Source organism: Nicotiana sylvestris, chromosome 3, assembly GCF_000393655.2.
Source record: "Nicotiana sylvestris chromosome 3, ASM39365v2, whole genome shotgun sequence".
In the NCBI taxonomy this organism is placed as follows: Eukaryota; Viridiplantae; Streptophyta; class Magnoliopsida; order Solanales; family Solanaceae; genus Nicotiana; species Nicotiana sylvestris.
The window spans coordinates 54,937,007-54,958,823 of NC_091059.1; the positions used below are offsets into that span (position 1 = coordinate 54,937,007).

At 44.9% G+C, this 21,817-nt stretch overlaps 1 protein-coding gene across 1 annotated transcript; it reads left to right on the forward strand.

Annotated features, from left to right (window-relative positions):
• Window positions 1–17,063: 17,063 nt before the first annotated feature.
• LOC104210880 (D-3-phosphoglycerate dehydrogenase 1, chloroplastic-like) lies at window positions 17,064–21,012 on the forward strand. The gene is made up of 5 exons (XM_009759849.2): window positions 17,064–17,743; window positions 18,961–19,337; window positions 19,570–19,680; window positions 19,761–19,856; window positions 20,131–21,012. The coding sequence occupies exons 1-5, from the start codon at window positions 17,203–17,205 to the stop codon at window positions 20,800–20,802; spliced, it is 1,797 nt and encodes a 598-aa protein (XP_009758151.1). The 5' UTR covers window positions 17,064–17,202; the 3' UTR covers window positions 20,803–21,012.
• The last annotated feature ends 805 nt before the right edge of the window (window positions 21,013–21,817 follow it).

Consider the following 21,817-nt stretch of genomic DNA (forward strand, 5'->3'; position numbering starts at 1 on the left):
CCCAGTGCTGTCAAAAATCTCTCGGGTTGGGTCCGACAACTTGATTCAATCCACCCATACGCTAAGCGCATGTGGCGCGATCTGGCTAAGACCCGTTGGGAGGCCAAAATTCATGGTGAGTTCTTATCTATGTTCACACTTAAGCTCTTTAGAGAAGATATCTCTCGCTAGTACTCTCAGCCTTTGTACCTATGCAGGCCTTGGAGAGGCCGTTTTGATGAGGGAACCCCCGCCTGGGGAAGCAGATACCCCGAAGCCTGCTAAGAAAAAAAAGAGAAAGAAGAAATCACCGACTGGGTCCCCGAAGCCGAAAAAGGCTAAAGCTCAAAATCCCGAGGACGATTTAGTGGCCTCAACTCGGGAAGCGGCCAAAAGTCTTTGTGCCAAGGGTGAAGAGAGTGATGACTGCCCGCTGGCACTTAGGGGGAGGAGAAATGTCGTTGCCCTAAAGTCTACTAAGTTAAAGGTGGCTGAGCTGGAGGCTTCTGGAACGGAAGCCGCCGAGGTGGTCCCGACCCGAACTGAGGGAATTGTTAAAGGGGGCTTAGACGAAGTCCCCAGGTTGTTCAATGACCAAAACACATCGGGTGCTGAGGGGCACTTGGTTGATAAGCCTGAAGAGACCAATGATGAAGCCCGTCAAACCAGTCGAGGAGATCAATGTAGATGAGCCTCTGTCGGGCCCATCATTCTCTCCTAGGAAAATACGGGATGCCCAAGATATGAAAATTCCCGTCGTAGGGGCATGTGACGACCCAAAGGGTCATCACCATAATTCTTCCTTGTTCCGTGCTTCCGAGGCCTTGAAAACCTCGCTTTTAGTTGCCTCGATATTGCGTGCGCAGTCCGGACGCGAAGCCGGAAAGCATGTTGAAATATGTGAATGTTACGAGAAATTTGATGAATTTTAATATTTAATATGCATAATATTGACATCGGTCAACATTTTGGGTAAACGGACCCGGACCTATGATTCAACAGTCCCGGAGGGTCCGTAGAAAAATATGGGACTTGGGCGTGTACCCGGAATTAAATTCCGAGGTCCTAATCCAGAGAAATGAATTTTTGTGTGAAATTATTTTCTGAAATTAATTAAGAAAAATGAAGAAGAAAATTGATCAGAAAACTGTGGTATCGGGCTCATATTTTGGTTCTGACGCCCGGTACGAGTCTTAAATATGTTTTAAGCACTATCTGTAAAGTTTGGCTAAAAACGGACGTCATATGACGTGTTTCAGACTTAAAATGGGGAATTTGAGTTTTTATGAAAATTGAAAGAAAATCACGTGTTTGAGGCTTGATCCTATGTATATGATGTTATTTTGGCGATTTGATCGCACGAGTAAGTCCGTAAGATATTTTTAAGGTTGTGTGCATGTTTGGTTTGGAGCCCCGAGGGCTCGGGTGAGTTTTGAATGGGGCCCGGGAGGTCTTGGACTTAAGAAAATGCAGGTTCAAGTGTTGCAGACACCAGCGCGGCCGCGGTCATTTCCGCGCGGTCCGCACTGGTGCCGCGCGACTGCGATGCCTTTCTGTGCGGTCCGCGTGGCTGAGTCTGAGGGCTAGGGTTCAGGTTAACCAGCGCGGCCGCGCACCAAAACAGTGCGGTCCGCGCTGGAAGGGTTCAGAGAAGCCCCAATTTTTCTCCCACTCGGCGCGGCCGCAACACATTCTTGTGCGATCCGCGCCAGGTCCTCAGAAAGGATACAAGTCCGGAAAATCTTAGTCATTTTTCACTTTTCAAAAACCCAAAACCTAAGAGGCGATTTTCCAAACAACCTTTCTTCTTCAAAACGATTGATTTGAGCGGATTGGTGGTGGAATCAAGAGGTAAAGCTATACTAGAAGCGTGAGTTGAGTTTGGAGCACTCGAGGTAAGTGTTTGTTCTAACTTTGGCTTGAGGGATTAGGATTTGGATGTTATTTGCTACGTGTTAACTGTGGAGTACGGTGTATAGGCATGGTGACGGTTATCTATGCACCGGAGTCTAGCATGACCGTGAGTCGTAGTTGCTTTTAAATTCGAAAGATGTGAAACAGTTGAGCTAATTACTTGCTAATATAATTATGAAGTGATAGTTGAGAAGCAGATGAGTTAAAGAAGGAAGTGTGGTATTTTTTTTTCCTTGCCGGGACTTATTGTTGATTTGTTCTCCCTTGCCGGGATGTTTAATCTTGTTGTATATTCCCTTCCCTGATTGGTTGTGACTGTTGATTGGGTGAGGAAGAGCGATTATGCACGAAGGGTCTTTCCGTGCCATGTTTTGATAATTATGCACGAAGGGTCTTTCCGTGCCATGTTTTGATAATTATGCATGAAGGGTCTTTCCGTGCCATGTCTCTAATTATTTGAGCACGAAGGGTCATTCCGTGCCTTGATGTGAGAGTTATGTGAGGAAAAGCACGAAGGGTGATGTCGTGCACTATATTTGACAGTTTTGGTGAGAATTGAGAGTAAAAGCACGAAGGTTGGTGCCGTGTAGTTGTTGATTCACTTGCTCTCTTTCATAGATGTTAATTATTCAGTTTCCATCTCTCTATTAGTTGGTCTTATATACAAATGGTTACACCCCACAGCATGTCCCCTCCCTATTATCTGTTTAAATTCTGTATATCTTTCCGTTGTTGCACATATATATGTACATGTTAACTATGGTAGGTTCGGTCTAGCCTCGTCACTACCTCGTCGGGGTTAGGCCAGGCACTTACCAGCACATGGGGTCGGTTGTGCTGATGCTACACTTCTGTGCCCTTTTTGTGCACAGATTCGGGAGTAGCTTACGGACCACAGTAGCGATAGATTGGGAGCGTGCCTTCAGTCCAGAGACTCCTAGGTAGTTCACTGGCGTGCGTGGGCCCTGAGTCTCATCTATTTTATTCCTGTTTGTTTTCATTGTATCGAAACAGACTCCTTATGTATTTTCTTTCAAACTCTTATTTGTAGTATCTTATAGTAGCCCGTGAGTATTGTGACACTAAATCTTGGGTAGAGGATAATGTTAATTTTTTCCGCATTTTCGTTCATTTATTATTAAGTTAAGACTTCCGCTTGAATTTATTGTTTTATTATTATCTTGTTGAAAATTAGTTAAAAAGGTATGTTAAGGTTGGCTTGCCTAGCTCCGACAGTAGGCGCCATCACGACTCCCGATGGGGGGGAATTTGGGTCGTGACAAGTTGGTATCAGAGTGCTAGGTTACTTAGGTCTCACAACTCACGGACAAGCTCAGTAGAGTCTGAGAGATCGGTACGGAGACATTTGTATTTATCCCGCAGAGGCTACCGAGTTAGAAAAACTTCACCTTGTTCATTCTTGTCGTGCGATTCTGTTTCTCAAGTACTGATTGTCTTTCCACTCTGTTCTTTCGCATATGGCGAGACACGTGCTTCCTCTTCTACCGCGCAGCAGCCCGAGCCCCCAACAACAGCTCCTATTAGGGGCAGAGGGCGAGGCCGTGCCAGAGGCTGAGGCCGGGGCAGAGCGCAGCCCCGAGCGGCAGTCTCAGAGGTGGAGCCTCATGTTGACTACGACGAAGGGGTTCCAGCTCCAGCAGCTCCGGTGGGCCCAGCTCAGGTCCCAGAGGGTTTCATAGCCACTCTAGTGCTTCAGGATGCTTTGGTCCGACTGGTAGGCTTTATGGAGGGCATTTCTAGGGCGGGTCTGCTTCCCGTAGCTCCATCCACATCTCAGGCTGGGGGAGGGGTTCAGACTCCCGATACTCGTACTCCAGAGCCGGTAGCTCCTCAGGCTCAGGTTCCAGCAGTTCAGCCAGCAGTGGCAGTTCAGCCAACTATGGCAGCCCAGCCAGGTATTGCGGCTCAGTCCAGTGATGGTGCGGCTATGTCCGCGGATTCTTTGTGGAGGCTTGATCGTTTCACCAAGCTCTTCACAACTACATATAGTGGCACTCCCTCAGAGGATACTCAGGGTTTCATATTTAGCTGTCATGAGGTTCTACGGACTATGGGCATTGTAGAGACCAATGGGGTCGATTTCAGCACTTTTCGCTTGGCAGGATCCGCCAAGACTTGGTGGAGGGATTTCTGTTTAGCCAGGCCAGCAGAGTCGCCATCATTGACCTGGGATCAGTTTTCAGAGTTATTTTTGGGGAAGTTTCTTCCAGATACTCAGCGAGATGCTCTTCGTAGGCAGTTTGAGCGTCTCCAGTAGGGTCCTATGACGGTTACCCAGTATGAGACCCGGTTCATTGATCTCGCTCGTCATGTCATTGTGATACTTCCCACCGAGAGAGAGAGAGAGGGTGCAGAGGTTTGTTGATGGGTTGGCCCAGCCGATCCGTGTTCAGATGGCCATGAGTGCCGGTAGTAAGATTTCATTTCAGGAGGAGGCAGATGGTGCCCGCCGGATAGAGATGGCACTTGCTCAGAGAGGTGGTCATGGGTCTGATAAGAGGCCCCATCATTCTGGTAGATTCAGTGGTACCTCGTCTGGAGGTAGGGATTCTTATGGTAGAGGCCATCCTCAGAGGCCATTCCAGTCGGCACTTCAGGTTTCTCATGGTACTCCAAGCGGTGGTGGTCCTCAGCAGTATTATTCGGATCAGCACACCACCAGCACCCATCAGTGCACCGCCACTTCAGAGCTTTAGGGGAGGACATACAGATCGACAGGGCCAGCAGTCCCAGCAGCCGAGGGCATGTTATGGTTGTGGTGACCCAAGTCACATTGTCAGGTTTTGCCCCCGAGCCTCGGGTAGTTCTCAGCAGCAGGGTCCTCGCCCGATGATCCAGGCACCAGTTGCCCCACAGCCTGCCCAGCCAGCTAGAAGCGGGGTAGAGGACATAGAGGTGGAGGTAGAGGTCTTAGAGGTGGAGCTCAGACCGCTAGAGGTAGGGGTCAACCAGCAGCAGATCGTCCCAGGGATATGATTCAGGGAGGTGGGGCCCAGCCCCGTTGTTATGCTTTGCCGGCCAGGCCAGAGGCCGAGTCATCAGATGCTGTGATTACAGGTACTATTCTGGTCTGTGGTAGGGGTGCTTCTGTGTTATTTGACCCGGGATCTACGTATTCATATGTGTCGTCCTATTTTGCACCCTATTTGGTTATGCCTAGTGACTCGTTGAGTATTCTTGTTTATGTGTCAACACTGGTGGGTGATTCTATTGTGGTCGACCAAGTTCATTGTTCTTGTATCGTAGTGTTTGGGGGTCTTGAGACCCGTGTTGATTTGTTGCTTTTGGACATGGTCGACTTCGACGTTATATTGGGGATGGATTAGTTATCCCCGTACCATGCTATCTTGGATTGCCATGCCAAGACTGTGACCTTAGCCTTACCGGATTTACCCCGTTTAGAGTGGAGAGGGACTTCTGGTCATTGTACCCGCAGTGTTATCTCGTATGTGAAAGCTCGACGTATGGTCGAGAAGGGATGTTTGGCCTACTTGGCGTATGTTCGCGATTCTAGCGCGGAGGCCCCTTCTATTGATTCTGTGCCCATTGTTCGGGAGTTTCCTGAGGTTTTCCTTTCAGACTTGCCGGGTATGCCGCCCGACAAGGATATCGACTTTTGTATTGATTTGGCCCCGGGCACTCAGCCTATTTCCATTCCGCCATATCGCATGGCCCCACCAGAGTTGAAAGAGCAGCTTCAGGACTTGCTTGATAAGGGTTTCATTAGACCCAGTGTTTCGCCTTGGGGTGCGCCGGTGTTGTTTGTTAAGAAAAAGGATGGTTCGATGAGAATGTGCATCGATTACCGGCAATTAAACAAGGTTACAATTAAGAATAAGTATCCACTACCGAGGATTGATGATTTATTTGACCAGCTTCAGGGTGCGAGGGTGTTTTCAAAGATAGATTTGAGATCTGGCTACCACCAGCTGAAGATTAGGGCGTCTGATGTCCCTAAGACAGCATTTCGCACTCGGTATGGGCACTATGAGTTTTTGGTCATGTCATTTGGGTTGACTAATTCCCCAGCAACATTTATGGAATTGATGAACCGAGTATTCAGGCCCTATCTGGATTTGTTCGTGATTGTTTTCATTGACGATATTCTGATATACTCCCGCAGTCAGGAGGAGCATGAGCAGTACCTCAGAGTGGTTCTTCAGACCGTTGTATGCTAAGTTCTCAAAATGCGAGTTTTGGTTGAGTTCGGTCGCATTCCTGGGTCATGTCGTATCAGCAGCAGGTATTCAAGTAGACCCAAAGAAGATAGAGGCAGTCAAGAACTGGCCTCGACCAGCTTCAGCTACGGAGATTCGGAGTTTCCTAGGGTTAGCAGGTTACTACCATCGGTTCGTGGAGGGGTTTTCATCCATTGCAGCCCCTATGACTAGATTGACCCAGAAAGGTGCCCAGTTTAGATGGTTGGATGAGTGTGAGGCGAGCTTTCAGAGGCTCAAGGCAGCTCTGACCATGGCACCGGTATTGGTTTTGCCCACAGGTTCAGGACCCTATACAGTCTATTGTGATGCATCTCGCATTGGACTGGGTGCAGTGTTGATGCAGAATGGCAAGGTCATTGCCTATGCTTCGAGGCAGTTGAAGGTTCATGAGAAGAACTATCCAGTGCATGATTTGGAGTTGGCAGCCATTGTTCATGCATTGAAGATTTGGAGGCACTATCTGTATGGTGTGGCATGTGAGGTGTTCACAGATCATAAGAGTCTTCAGTATTTGTTCAAGCAAAAGGAGTTGAATTTGAGGCAGAGGAGGTGGTTGGAATTGTTGAAAGATTATGACATCACTATCTTATATCACCCGGGAAAGGCCAATGTGGTGGCCGATGCCTTGAGTAGGAAGTCAGCCAGTATAGGCAGTCTTGCTTATATTCCGGTCGGTGAGAGACCGCTTGCTTTGGACGTTCAGGCTTTGGCCAATCAGTTTGTGAGATTGGACATTTCTGAGCTTAGTCGAGTATTAGCTTGCACGGTCGCTCGTTCTTCGTTATTGGAGCGTATCCGTGATCGGCAATTTGATGATCCCCATTTGTGTGTCTTGAGAGACACGGTGCAGCGTGGAGGTTCCAAGAAAGTAACCTTAGATGATGATGGCGTATTGAGATTATAGGGGCGAGTTTGTGTGCCCAATGTTGATGGGGTTCGAGAGTCGATCTTAGCGGAGGCCCACAGTTCTCGGTATTCTATTCACCCGGGCGCCGCGAAGATGTATCAGGATTTGAGGCAGCACTATTGGTGGCGTGGAATGAATAAAGACATTGTTGCATATGTGGCTCGTTGTTTGAACTATCAGCAGGTTATGTACGAACATCAGAGGCCCGGTGGTTTATTTCAGAGGATTGAGCTTCCCGAGTGGAAGTGGGAGAGGATTACTATGGATTTTGTTACTGGACTTCCGATGACTCGAAAGAAGTTTGATGCGGTTTGGGTTATTGTTGATAGGCTGACCAAGTCGGCGCATTTTGTTCCTGTTGCAGCCACCTATTCGTCTGAAAGGTTAGCCGAGATTTATATCAGGGAGATTGTTCGCCTTCATGGGGTGCCGCTATCTATCATTTCGGATCAGGGTACGTAGTTTACCTCGCATTTCTGGAGAGCGGTTCAGCGAGAGTTGGGCACCCAGGTTGAGTTGAGTACAACATTTCATCCCCAGACGGACGGTCAGTCCGAGAGGACTATTCAGATCCTTGAGGATATGCTCCGAGCTTATGTCATTGATTTTGGAGGCCCGTGGGACCAGTTTTTGCCTTTAGCAGAGTTCGCCTACAACAATAGCTACCAGTCTAGCATTCAGATGGCTCCGTATGAGGCTTTGTATGGTAGGCGATGTCGGTCTCCAGTTGGATGGTTTGAGCCGGGAGAGGCTCGATTATTGGGTACGGATCTGGTTCAGGGGACCTTGGACAAGGTCAGGATTATTCAAGATAGACTTCGTACAGCTCAGTCCAGACAGAAGAGTTATGCAGACCGCAAGGTCAGAGATATTGCTTTCATGGTTGGTGAGCGGGTATTGCTCCGTGTATCGCCTATGAAGGGCGTGATGATATTTGGGAAGAAGGCCAAGCTTAGCCCTAGGTTTATCGGTCCATTTGAGATTCTTGATCGTGTGGGAGAGGTGGCTTATAGACTTGCCTTGCCACCTAGCTTGTCAGCTGTGCATCCCGTGTTTCATGTATCTATGCTCCGGAAGTATCGCGGAGATCCATCGCACGTGTTAGATTTCAGCACTGTCCAATTGGACAAAGATCTGTCATACGAAGAGGAGCCAGTGGCTATTCTAGACCGGCAGGTTCAACAGTTGAGGTCGAAGAGTTTTCCTTCGGTGCGTGTTCGGTGGAGAGGTCAGCCTCCTGAGGCATCGACCTGGGAGTCCGAGTCCAACATGTGGGGCCGTTATCCTCATTTATTTCCCGACTCAGGTACTTCTTTCTTTTGTCCGTTCGAGGACGAACGGTTGTTTTAGAGGTGGAGATTGTGACGACCCAAAGGGTCATCACCATAATTCTTCCTTGTTACGTGCTTCCGAGGCCTTGAAAACCTCGCTTTTAGTTGTCTCGATATTTCGTGCGCAGTCCGGGCGCGAAGCCGGAAAGCTTTTATGTTGAAATATGCGAATGTTGCGAGAAATTTGATGAATTTTGATATTTAATACGCATAATATTGACATCGGTCAACATTTTGGGTAAACGGACCCAGACCTGTGATTTGACGGTCCGGGAGGGTCCGTAGAAAAATATGGGACTTGGGCGTGTACCCGGAATTAAATTCCGAGGTCCCAAGCCCGAGAAATGAATTTTTATGTGAAATTGTTTTCTGAAATTAATTAAGGAAAATGAAGAAGAAAATCGATCAGAAAACTGTGGTATCGGGCTCGTATTTTGGTTCCGACGCCCGGTATGAGTCTTTAATATGTTTTAAGCACTATATGTAAAGTTTGGCTAAAAACGGACGTCATATGACGTGTTTCGGACTTAAAATGGGGAATTTGAGTTTTTATGAAAGTTGAAAGAAAATCACGTGTTTGAGGCTTGATCCTATGTATATGATGTTATTTTGACGATTTGATCGCACGAGTAAGTCCGTAAGATGTTTTTAAGGTTGTGTGCATGTTTGGTTTGGAGCCCTGAGGGCTCGGGTGAGTTTTGAATGGGGCCCGGGAGGTCTTGGACTTGAGAAAATGCAGGTTCAGGTGTTGCAGACACCAGCGCGTCCGCGCTTGTACCGCGCGGCTGCGATGCCTTTCTGTGCGGTCCGCGTGGCTGAGTCTGAGGGCTAGGGTTCGGGTTAACCAGCGCGGCCGCGCACCAAAACAGTGCGGTCCACGCTGGAAGGGTTCAGAGAAGCCCCAATTTTTCTCCCACTCGGCGCGGCCGCAACACATTCTTGTGCGGTCCGCGCCAGGTCCTCAGAAAGGTATACAAGTCCGAAAAATCTCAGTCATTTTTCACTTTTCAAAAATCCAAAACCTAAGAGGTGATTTTCCAAACAACTTTTCTTCTTCAAAACGATTGATTTGAGTGGATTGGTGGTGGAATCAAGAGGTAAAGCTATACTAGAAGCGTGAGTTGAGTTTGGAGCACTCGAGGTAAGTGTTTGTTCTAACTTTGGCTTGAGGGATTAGGATTTGGATGTTATTTGCTACGTGTTAACTGCGGAGTACGGTGTATAGGCATGGTGACGGTTATCTATGCACCGGAGTCTAGCATGACAGTGAGTCGTAGTTGCTTTTAAATTCGAAAGATGTGAAACAGTTGAGCTAATTACTTGCTAATATAATAATGAAGTGATAGTTGAGAAGCAGATGAGTTAAAGAAGGAAATGTGGTATTTTTTTTCCTTGCCGGGACTTATTGTTGATTTGTTCTCCCTTGCCGGGATGTTTAATCTTGTTGTATATTCCCTTCCCCGATTGGTTGTGACTGTTGATTGGGTGAGGAAGAGCGATTATGCACGAAGGGTCTTTCCGTGCCATGTTTTGATAATTATGCACGAAGGGTCTTTCCGTGCCATGTTTTGATAATTATGCACGAAGGGTCTTTCCGTGCCATGTCTCTAATTATTTGAGCACGAAAGGTCATTCCGTGCCTTGATGTGAGAGTTATGTGAGGAAAAGCATGAAGGGTGATGTCGTGCACTATATTTGACAGTTTTGGTGAGAATTAAGAGTAAAAGCACGAAGGTTGGTGCCGTGCAGTTGTTGATTCACTTGCTCTCTTTCATAGATATTAATTATTCAGTTTCCATCTCTCTATTAGTTGGTCTTATATCCAAATGGTTACACCCCACAGCATGTCCCCTCCCTATTATCTGTTTAAATTCTGTATATCTTTCTGTTGTTGCACATATATCTGTACAGGTTAATTGTGGTAGGTCCGGTCTAGCCTTGTCACTAGCTCGCCGGGGTTAGGCCAGGCACTTACCAGCACATGGGGTCGGTTGTGCTGATGCTACACTTCTGTGCCCTTTTTGTGCACAGATTCGGGAGTAGCTTACGGACCGCAGTAGCAGTAGATTGGGAGTGTGCCTTCAGTCCAGAGACTCCTAGGTAGTTTGCTGGCGTGCATGGGCCCTGAGTCTTATCTATTTCATTTCTGTTTGTTTTCATTGTATCGAAACAGACTCCTTATGTATTTTCTTTCAAACTCTTATTTGTAGTATCTTATAGTAGCCCGTGAGTATTGTGACACTAAATCTTGGGTAGAGGATGATGTTAATTTTTTTCCGCATTTTCGTTCATTTATTATTAAGTCAAGACTTCCGCTTGAATTTATTGTTTTATTATTATCTTGTTGAAAATTAGTTAAAAAGGTATGTTAAGGTTGGCTTGCCTAGCTCCGACAGTAGGCTCCATCACGACTCCCGATGGGGGGGGGGAATTTGGGTTGTGACAGGGCATCCCCTAGAGAGAATAGTATGTTTGAAGGATATTTTGCTGGGGTTGAGGAAGGCCCTGATATCGACGCCTCATTGATCTTTGAAGAAACCTAGAAGTTCGAAAATAGGTAATCTTGTTTTGGCCGCTGTATTTTGAGTTTTGATTCTTGCTTTTCCAACTCCCTTCTTCTGTGTTTTCAGGCCTTTAAACTCTCCAACCAAGCTTTTTCCAAGTCACAAGCTGAGCTGGCTCATTGTGAGGATGAATTTAGGAAGCTCGTTTCTGAATTGGACATACTTAAGGCACTTCGTGCTGAAAAGTAGGGGAGCTAGGTGACCTTCGAGCTTAATTTGACTTTTTCAGCTCAAGCAAAAAGATGATCTAATGTGAGAGGAGCTTAAAGTCAGAGTCCTTGGGCTGAAGCAGCGCATGGATGAGGTGTCCTATGATAAAGAAATTCTTTGAGAGAAGTTGACCTCGGTCGAGCGCCAACTCCAAGGGGTGAGGGGAGAAAGCCGTAAGTACAAAGATCTCTATACCGAATTTGCTGAGCTATCTGCAGTTAAGTCCAAAGCCACCACGCTCATATTCTCGTACCAAAAAGATATTGATGCTGCTGCAAATGCTCAAGCCAGGAAGGTATTCGAAGAGGCCGAGCTTAAAATCTCCCAAGCTTTGGAGCACGCATTAAGATCTCGAAGACAGGCTCTCGAGGATGTATATGCAGGGGGCATCGATTTGTTTGCCGAGATTGAGAGGGTGAAGGCCCTAGAGAAAGAATCGGCAACTCTGCTTTCTTCCGATGATGGTTCAGCCAGTAGTTCGACCAGCGTCTCGGATGATGATGAAGACGAAGGTGAAGTCCCCGAGAGGGAGGAGGCCGTCGATGTTTTGTGGGTCGAGGGTCATGCCGTTAAAGGCACAACTTCCGAGGGAGCTCCGTCTGGTCAAGTAGCCCTAGTGGTAGATTAGGTTTTCATTTGTTCCTTTTTCATGTAAGGGCTCCAGGTGTGAGCCTTGTGAATACGTCTTCGTGAAACTTTATCATATAAGGGTTTTTTCTTTCCGTCATTTCTTGTTTTCCCTTTGCCTTTTCGAAATAAATTTCGATGCATGTCAATAACCATTTTGGTGTGTCAGACTTATGATATAAACCGCTCAGGTTTTCATGCTCGATGAATGATGGTTGACTGTTCGGGGTCCGATCCTTGAGTCAAATTTTGACTCGGGGCTATCGGCCCTCAAGTTTTTAATCATGTTGGCCCTTAAGCTCTTTAGATTGGCCCTTAGGCACTTTGGGCTGGCCTTTAGGCTCTTACGCATTGGCCCTTAGGCTCTTTTAGGCTGGCCTTTAGGCTCTTATGCATTGGCCCTTAGGCTCTTTTAGGTTGGCCCTTATGCTCTTTTAGGTTGTACCTTAGGCTCTTACGCATTGGCCCTTAAGCTCTTTTTAGATTGGATCGATGCGACCTCTAATATGGCTATAGTTTTCCCTTATTTTGGCTAAAGACTTTTGAAGTTTTGATTATGCCTTGGGATGTTTATATTCGTCCGGCTCTTCGACAACTCAAATGAGAACCTCGATTATGAGTTGATATGTGACGATAGCCGAGTGCCTCGGGAGGTTCACTCGAAGGCTGAATTTTCGAAGCCTTTTCATATGAGGCCGATTGTTTTTGAAGCCCCTTTATTATTCGGAGTTGATATTATCGAAGCTCATTTGCTTATGCTGAGGGTAGTTTGATTAACTGGTTCTTTTTGAAGTTTAAAGTATTTGGAGGCCTTTAATTTTATGGCAGTGATCGGACGTCGAGCCGCGTTATTTCAGCCGGAGCCTTTGATATAACCGTAGTCTTTTGTTCAGCCATAGCCTTTAATCCCCGGGTGCGGTGACCTTGGCGTACATATCGAGGGTATTATTTTTTAGGGGCCTTACAAGTTCAAATATATATCCTTGGCCTTCATATTGGGGTTATGCCTTTTTAAGGTCTTATAAATTTGAGTACGCCTCGTTGAGTTCTCATAAGCTCGGTATTGCCTCATTGCGGTCTTATAAATTTGAGTATGCCTCATTGAGGTCTTATAAGCTTGGTATTGCCTCATTGAGGTCTTATAAATTTGAGTATGCCTCGTTGAGGTCTTATAAGCTTGGTACTGCCTTATTGGGCATGCCTCACTGAGGTCATACGGATTCGATGCGGCCTCATTGAGGTCTTACGAGCTTGAAATTGCCTTATTGAGGTTTTACGAATTCGAGTTTTTGATAGCTTCGACGAGCTGACTGTCGATAACAGTCCCCGAGTGTTCAAGGATTTTTGGCCCTTGAGCCGTTTTGCGTGAAAGTATTGAATTTCTTGAGTGTTTTGATAAGCAAAGAGGCTTCCTCAATTATTTGATGTATGCGTACATGTTTTTTGCCTTTGAAGGCCCAATTATTCTATATGGACATGGTTCATTCGACCGTTTGGCCCAATACATCATTCTCCTATCGAGGTCCTCCTAGGTATAGTTTGAGTTTTGAAGAGGCTACCTCTCGGGGTGATGCCCCCTAGTATTTGAGGTAGATCAAAGAGAAGCCTCAGATACTTGATGAGTTCTCCTTAGGTAGCACATGGATGTTGCCTCGTTAAAAACCTCACAGGTAAAACCCATTTGGGATAAAACTTGGTCTAGGGGAAAAAGAGCGCAATGCATGCTTTAAAACCTAAGGTATTCAAGATGGAGGGCACCTCGATTCCTCTCAATCGAACACATGCAACAAGTTAGTATAAAACATAAATGAAAAGGGAGAGGGTTGTACCTTAGCAATGATAACGTTTGAGCCTCGGTACGTTCTCATCGCTTGCTCCGAGGACACGGCACTGTCCTTTATTCATCTATTTGGATGTTGTCGAGAATGTTGGTTATCTTTCGGCATCTATGTTGGTGCCATATCGTGCACCGCGAACATCTCTTTTGCTGCATGCTGCTCCCTGTATACTACTTTTACTCCATCCTTGGTTGGAAATTTCATCATTTGATGAAGGGTTGATGGTACTACCCTTATACTGTGTATCCACGGCCTTCCAAGTAAGGCATTGTATCTCATGTCACCTTCAATGACATGAAACTTGGTATCTTGGGTTGTACCGGCCACGTCAACCGGGAGGATGATCTCCCCTTTCGTTGCCTCGCTTGCCATGTTGAATCCATTGAGGACTCGAGAGGCGGGTACGATCTAGTCGAGCAGTCCGAGGTGCTCTACCACCCTCGACCTGATTATGTTGGTCGAGCTACCTGGATCTACGAGCACACGTTTAATTTGAAATTTATTCAAAAGAAAAGAAATTACTAGTGCGTCATTATGGGGTTGAGATAAGGTCTCGATGTCCTCTTCGCTGAATGTGAGAGCATCCTCTGGTATGTAACTCCGAGTTCCCTTTTCCCTGGTGATGAATATTTTTGTCCGCTTGATAACGACTCTATGTGGGGGCGTCGACCCCTCCAACGATCATGTGGATGACATGCTATTGTTCTTCTGGTTCATTCTTCCTTCGCCTCTCTTTCTCGAAAGTGGTTCTTAGCTCGATTGCTAAGGAATTCTAGAAGGTGCCCTTCGTTGATTAGCCGAGCCACCTCCTCTCGGAGCTGCCTACAATCCTTGGTCCTATGACCGTGGATGCCATGGTACTTGCACATCAGGTTGGGTTTCCTTCGGGAAGGATCTAACTGTGCGAGTTTTGGCCATCTGGTATCCTTGATTCTACCCATAGCTGATAAGATGTCCGAGACATCGATGTTGAAGTTGTATTCTGACAATGGGGGTGCCTCCACTAGCCTCAAATGCCTGTCGAACCCGGTCTTGCTCATACGGGATTTTTGGCCTCGATCTACTCCTCGATCATTTCGAGGTACATTTTACCTTAAAATATCTCTTTAATCTTTGAAGTATGGCTGATACCTTTCTTTGCCTGATCTCGACTCCTTTTCTATAGACTTTGATTCCTTTACTAGGAGCCTATTTGGATATACTAAGCCAGAGGGGGCTCCCAATTGGTCGTCCTCGACCCTGATCTTTGATTGATAGCTGTTGTGTACATCTGCCCAAGTCACGGCGGGATGCTCAACCAAGTTCTGCTTTAGCTGCTTCGAAGCTGTCGAGCTTCGTTCGTTCAAGCCTTGAGTGAAGGCCTGCACTGCCCAGTCATCGGAGACCGATGTCAATTCCATTCTCTCCATCTGGAAACGAGATACGAATTCCCTCAGCATCTCGTTCTCCCTTTATTTGATCTTGAAGACGTCGGACTTCCTTGTAGCAACCTTGATGGCACCGGCATGCACCTTCACAAAAGAATCTGCCAACATGGCAAATGAATCCATCGAGTTCGGGGGTAGGTTATGATACCACATCATGGCCCCCTTTGACAGTGCTTCTCCAAATTTCCTCAGCAAGACGGATTCGATCTCGTCATCCTTTAAGTCATTCCCTTTTACAACACAAGTATAAGTGGTAATGTGCTCATTCGCGGTCCTATTATACTTCATGACATCGGGCATTCTGAATTTCTTTGGGATGGGCTTCGGAGCTGCACTCGATGAGAATGGTCTCTGCACGAACTTCTTTGAATCTACACCCTTTAGAATCGGGGGTGCGCCTGGGATCTGATCGACCCTCGAGTTATAAGTCTCCACCTTTTTATCATTAGCCTCTATCTTTTTTTTCTCCTGATTCAATCCTTTTAGTGAGGTCCTCAAGCATCTTCATAATAGTGCGGTCTCATGCTGACCCGTTGTTACTCAATCTCTCTGGTGCCTGCTAGACTCGAGCAGCTATTTCCGGTGCTGCCGTGCTTGGAGTTTTTTGCTGACTTTGCAGCTGAGAAATAGCTGCTTGTTGTGCTTGCAACATTTCAAAAATGACTTGGAGGCTGACTCCTCCTTCTTCCATCCCTCGTGCTTCTTGGCCTCCAGCCTCCAGCCTGGGCTTCCCTATGTCTGTTCCTTACGGGGTCTGCGCCTGCTTCCGTGTTTAGGACGTTGTGGGAGTTGATATCAACTGACTCCACATTTGGCACTCCCTCAGGGTTTACAGGTGGTACACCCAGCCCTATGCCGTTATTTTCTCCAAGTCCATCACTGTTGTGAAGAGGTGCATTTTGTGTGCTAAACATGATTAAGCTTGAAATCAAAGAATCTTTGATAAGAAAAAGTGTGAAGAGTAACGTGTGTTAACAAAAAACTAGCATCAAAACAATCACTATTATTTTTAGCCCCACAGTGGGCGCCAAACTGTTTACCTGGAAAGTGGTAATTACAATTATATTTGATTTTGTGGTTCTAAAAATATGTAATTTATTTTTATACTAGTTTTTAGGCAACAGGTGTTAAGTGTAAATAAAGAAAATAAGAAATGCAAACCAAAGCTATCATAGAAACGAGCCTCGAGCTGGCTGGAACAGAGGCTTCGAGGCCTATTTAGGACGGTTGGTAGTGAGCTATTGATAAAGAAACAATGATAATGGAGGCCTCAAAGATGGCCTTTTGCGGTTAATAATGAGAAATAAATGAAGAACAATAAATGAATAATGAAAGAATAAACAATAAATGTGTAGAACAATTGTTTAAGCAAATAGCAGAGAATGTTGTGTTGTATTCAATATGTTGCATCCTTACAAAATGACAAGGGTCCCCTTTATATATGAGGGACGAATCTCAACACAGTACATGTCTAATAAATGACGAAGAAATGCTACTAGTACAGTTGTATAACGGCTCAACACGGATTTGTACTATTCTTGCAGACTCTGTCAGTCCTCATCGCATGCCCTCGGGGGGTTTCCCGCCTTTCCATGACGGTCGTCGATTTTCATACTGCCTAGAGGTACACCATGGTGAGTCTTCGACGTACCCTGCTGAGACGAGTGCTTCGGGGACAGGCCTTGGACCGTGCTTTGATCCCATCGAGGCCGGGCTTGAACTGCCAAAGAAGCCTAAGTCGGTTTTCTCTGATTTTGATAGTATACAATTTCATTATACATAAAAATTATATGAAAAAGTTAAAAGATTATAGTAATGGCAACATTTACAATGAAACAGAAGAAGTATTTTCTTTTTCTCAATCAAAATGGATGACATAAACGGGGAGTAAATAAAGCTCCTAACCTTTTCTTCCATAAAGAAAAGAGAAGAAAACAAACTTTTAACGCTAACTAAGATACCTCTGCTTTTCCTAGGGATATGCAAGCGCGTGTACACATCCCACTCACTTCTTTCATTCCCAATTTCCAACTCGTCACTCGTCAGTCGCACTTATAAAACCTCTCCAAATCCCTCCTTTACAACATCTCATTTTCCTACTCCTTCCGCCGCCGCAATCTCCGCCGTCTCACCGAGTTACGCCGGAGATAGTAAGTCTACCACAATGGCGGCTTCCGCTTCTTCAACTATCCTTTTCTCTTCAAAATCATCACGCGCCTCTCTCTCATGGAAAAACCAACTCGCTTCCACCTCCGCCTTAGGCATCTCCGGCGTTTCCCTCCGCCGCAGCAGCAGCCACCGTCAGTTCGTCGTTTTCTCCATGGACGCCAAACCTACGGTTCTCGTCGCCGAGAAACTCGGGGAGGCAGGGCTGAACCTTCTAAAGGAATTCGCGAACGTGGATTGCTCATATAATTTGAGCCCCGAGGAGCTGTGCACTAAGATCTCGCTTTGTGATGCGTTGATTGTCCGGAGTGGAACGAAGGTGAGCCGTGAGATCTTTGAATCTTCCGGTGGACGGCTCAAAGTTGTTGGGCGTGCTGGTGTCGGGATTGATAACGTTGATCTAGCGGCGGCGACGGAGCATGGATGCCTAGTGGTTAATGCGCCCACTGCTAATACAGTTGCTGCTGCCGAGCATGGCATCGCTCTTCTCACCGCTATGGCTCGGAATATTGCTCAAGCTGATGCTTCCGTCAAAGCCGGTACGTATAACTCTTTTAGAGGTTGATCTTTTTTAATTCAAACAGTTAGTTTTCCTCTAAATGTATATAGTTTAAGCCGGACTCAGTAGAGGCGCTGTGAAACACTCAACCGGTCCCCTGTATCTCTTACGATATTAAGAAGAAATGACATGCCCATGAATATAATTCTCTCTTAGTTTGATTCTTGAATGTGAATAATATCTTATGAAAGTTGCGATGCAGTATGGTCTCGCAAAGCTGATCAGATCTATTTTAAGTTGATCTGGATATGAAAATGTATGCATATATTCTTCATGGTAGTGTGTATTGCAATTTCTTTGTGGTAAAGACCATTTTTAATTATATTTACCTTCTAAAGAGGTGAACTTATAATTTAAAGTCATTTGGTTTACCCTTAAAATATGTATGTATTTTAGAAAAATTTCTTAAATATGTATGTTTTAAAAGTTCCCTTAAAATTTCTGGATATGTGTGTTTGTGTGTATTTTGAGTTGGATAGGCTTATATGTGGGATTGGCCTCTGAGTTTCTCGATTCAATGATGGAAAGGTTTGTCAAAAAAAAAAAAAGGATAGCCTTAACATACTCGGAGTAAGAGAAAATCCGTATGATATTCTTGGAAAAGGTTGCCCCGTACTCCTTTAGAACCACAAAATTTTACATGAGCACTCAATATGAATGGAAGAGTTGATATATTTTGAAGAAACAATTACATCAATGATGGCTAACATATCCCCAGAGGGATGGTTGACTGGTTTGGGCATAGGAGTAAGCAGTAAAAAAATCCCAGATTCAAACCCAAACTACAATCCTTGGTATTAGCTTGTCTGCTCTTGTCTTAGTTATCAAGTTTGCCCGACACCTGTCATGTGCTTGTAGGATGTATTGGTCAAGGACTCAAGGTGAGTACAAGCTGACACCTTCATAAAAAAGGTACATAAAGGATAATTGACAGCTAATTGGTTATTTGGTCTGTTGTCTGCACTAAAGCCACTTTTTGTCTCTGAATATTTTTTAATCATAACCCTGATTACGGACCCCTCAATCCAATCTGTCTTTAAGCAGCTTCCTTTTTCTTTTCCTGGACATTTATTTGTTTGGAATAGTTGTCTGAAAATTTTGTTTTCTATGGCTGCTAATAAGTTCCCCTGTTATACTTGTTGCTTTTGCATTTGGAGATGTACCTCTGAATTTTTTTAATCATGATATGGTATCCAGGGAAATGGCTGAGGAACAAATATGTTGGTGTCTCCCTGGTAGGCAAAACACTTGCTGTGATGGGTTTTGGGAAGGTTGGATCAGAAGTTGCAAGGCGAGCTAAGGGGCTTGGCATGCATGTTATTGCTCATGACCCATATGCCCCTGCTGACCGTGCACGTGCTATTGGGGTGGAACTTGTGAGCTTTGATGAAGCCCTCGCATCTGCTGATTTCATCTCACTTCACATGCCCCTCACCCCTGCTACAAAGAAGATCCTGAATGATGAAACTTTTGCAAAGATGAAAAAGGGTGTACGGATTGTGAATGTTGCTCGTGGGGGTGTGATTGATGAAGAAGCTTTGGTGAGGGCACTTGATGCAGGCATTGTGGCACAGGTCCTGGTTCCTTCATCTTTGAGACACTGGAAACATATGAATTAGTTTTTTGTTGAACTATTGCTGTCTCTGTATTTCCCTCAACCTTCATGTCTGTTGGAATATCAAGTGTTCAAAAGCCGTCTTTAGTTATCTTCCACTTTTGCTCTCCATTGCTGGATTTAAGACTCTAGAATAGACTTTCTCCTTGAATGTCTTACGTAATTATACTGACATATAAATCCTGTCACAGGCAGCACTTGATGTTTTCACTGTGGAGCCGCCACCAAAAGATAGCAAGTTGATTCAACATGATAATGTGACTGCAACTCCACATCTTGGTGCTAGTACTATGGAAGCTCAGGTCTGTGCATGACACATTCATGTGTGTCACACTTTTCTTTTAGGTCACACATTTACTAATACTCTTAGATGATTGTCCAGGAAGGCGTGGCAATTGAGGTAGCGGAAGCAGTTGTTGGCGCTTTGAAAGGGGAGCTCTCTGCTACAGCTGTCAATGCACCTATGGTTCCTGCTGAGGTAAGTTCATTCAATAATTACCAGTTATCACCCTCCATTATTCATAAACCAGAGGGGGGGAAAAGAAGGCTTGATATAGTACCTTTACTGAATTAGCCTGCCCATGTAGAACCTCTTTCATTTTTCTAATTAACCTGCAATCTGCTTTATTGTAGAGGAGTCCTTACCAACATGTAGAAACATTATTTTCTTTTGAGGTGTAGTTGCTAGCGATTCATGGAATTTTGATAAAATAAATTTCTGAATTTTAATGTTTCCCAACTCTCTCATGCAGGTTCTATCAGAGCTGAAGCCTTATGTCGTGCTTGCCGAAAAACTTGGTAGACTTGCTGTCCAGCTAGTTGCAGGTGGAAGTGGTGTGAAATCAGTGAAAGTAACATATGGTTCAGCTAGAGCACCTGATGATCTCGACACAAGACTGCTTCGTGCCATGATAACTAAAGGCTTGATTGAGCCTATTTCCAGTGTTTTCATTAACCTGGTAAATGCAGATTTCACTGCTAAACAAAGGGGACTACGGATAGCTGAAGAACGAATTCTTCTAGATGGTTCACCAGAAAGTCCAGTTGAGTTCATTCAGGTTCAGATTGCCAATGTGGAATCCAAGTTTGCCAGTGCTATATCTGATTCAGGAGAGATTAGAGTGGAGGGTAGAGTTAAGGATGGAGTCCCTCATTTGACAAAGGTTGGATCTTTTGAAGTGGATGTGAGCTTGGAAGGCAGTATCATTCTTTGCAGCCAGGTTGATCAGCCAGGAATGATTGGAAAAGTTGGTAGCGTCTTGGGAGAGGAGAACGTGAATGTCAGCTTCATGAGTGTTGGAAGAATTGCTCCAAGAAAACAAGCTGTTATGGCTATTGGGGTGGATGAACAACCCAGCAAGGAGTCACTCAAGAGGATTGGGGAGATTCCTGCCATCCAGGAATTTGTTTACCTTAAATTATAGGGTTGTACTATCATTTTCGGACTTTTTTGAAATCTCTTTGAAGCCAATTTTGGTGATTCTGTTGTTCACTAGTAGTATAGTGTAGGATAATAAACAATTCGGCTGTGCGATTAGAGGTATTTACTACATTGAGTTATCAACTTTGACATTTTGTATTGGCCAAAGTCATTTAAGCCATGTTCAATTGAACACTTCTAGTACTTAAAATTATGTTCCTATTAAGCACTTTCTGGATAATCGACAAAGAAATAGAGTGTAATACCCTTGCTAATGATGTGTCAAAGTAACCAATTACAGATGACATTTGGTATTTGGGTCCAAATAGTAATTTTAAAAAATGAATATGAGTGAAAAAAGAAAATAAAAAGCGCTAATTCTAAACCCCACCCCCACCCATCGAAACCCCCCCTTTCTTCAGCTAAAACCCATCATCACCCTCCCCGCTGCCGACTTTGACCCAGATCTTTCTTTTTTTCTGCTTGTCTTCTGCTTTTTTAATTTAATTATTTTCCAATTTTAGATTTTTTTGTTTTGTTATTTAACTATTATTTTCTAAAAGAAAAGAGATAAGGGAGAGAGAAAGAGAGGGGCGGGATCTCCATTTATTCCGGTGAACAAGGTGGTAGTGTTCAGATTTAAAGAAAAAAGAGGAAAATGATGGCGGCGGTAATAACAAATTTGAAGATAAAGCGAAGGTGGTAGTAAAAAAAGTGAGGTGGCTGAAAAAAGAAGAAAAGACGGGTGAGTAATTGTAGTGGAGGCGGCGGCGACGGCAAAGATGGTGGTGGATGGTGGAGAAGTTGTGGCAAAGGAAGAATAAAGAAGAGATCCTCAAAAAAAAATGATAAATGTATAATTTTTGGCCATTCTCAAAAATAATAATCGATAAAACCTATATATATATATTGGCTAAAAAATACAATTAGTTTTAGCCGATCAACCAATTTTATATTTAGCCAAAAAAAAAAAGTTGAACAAATACCTCACTCGGTATAGGAGTATTACACCCACTATG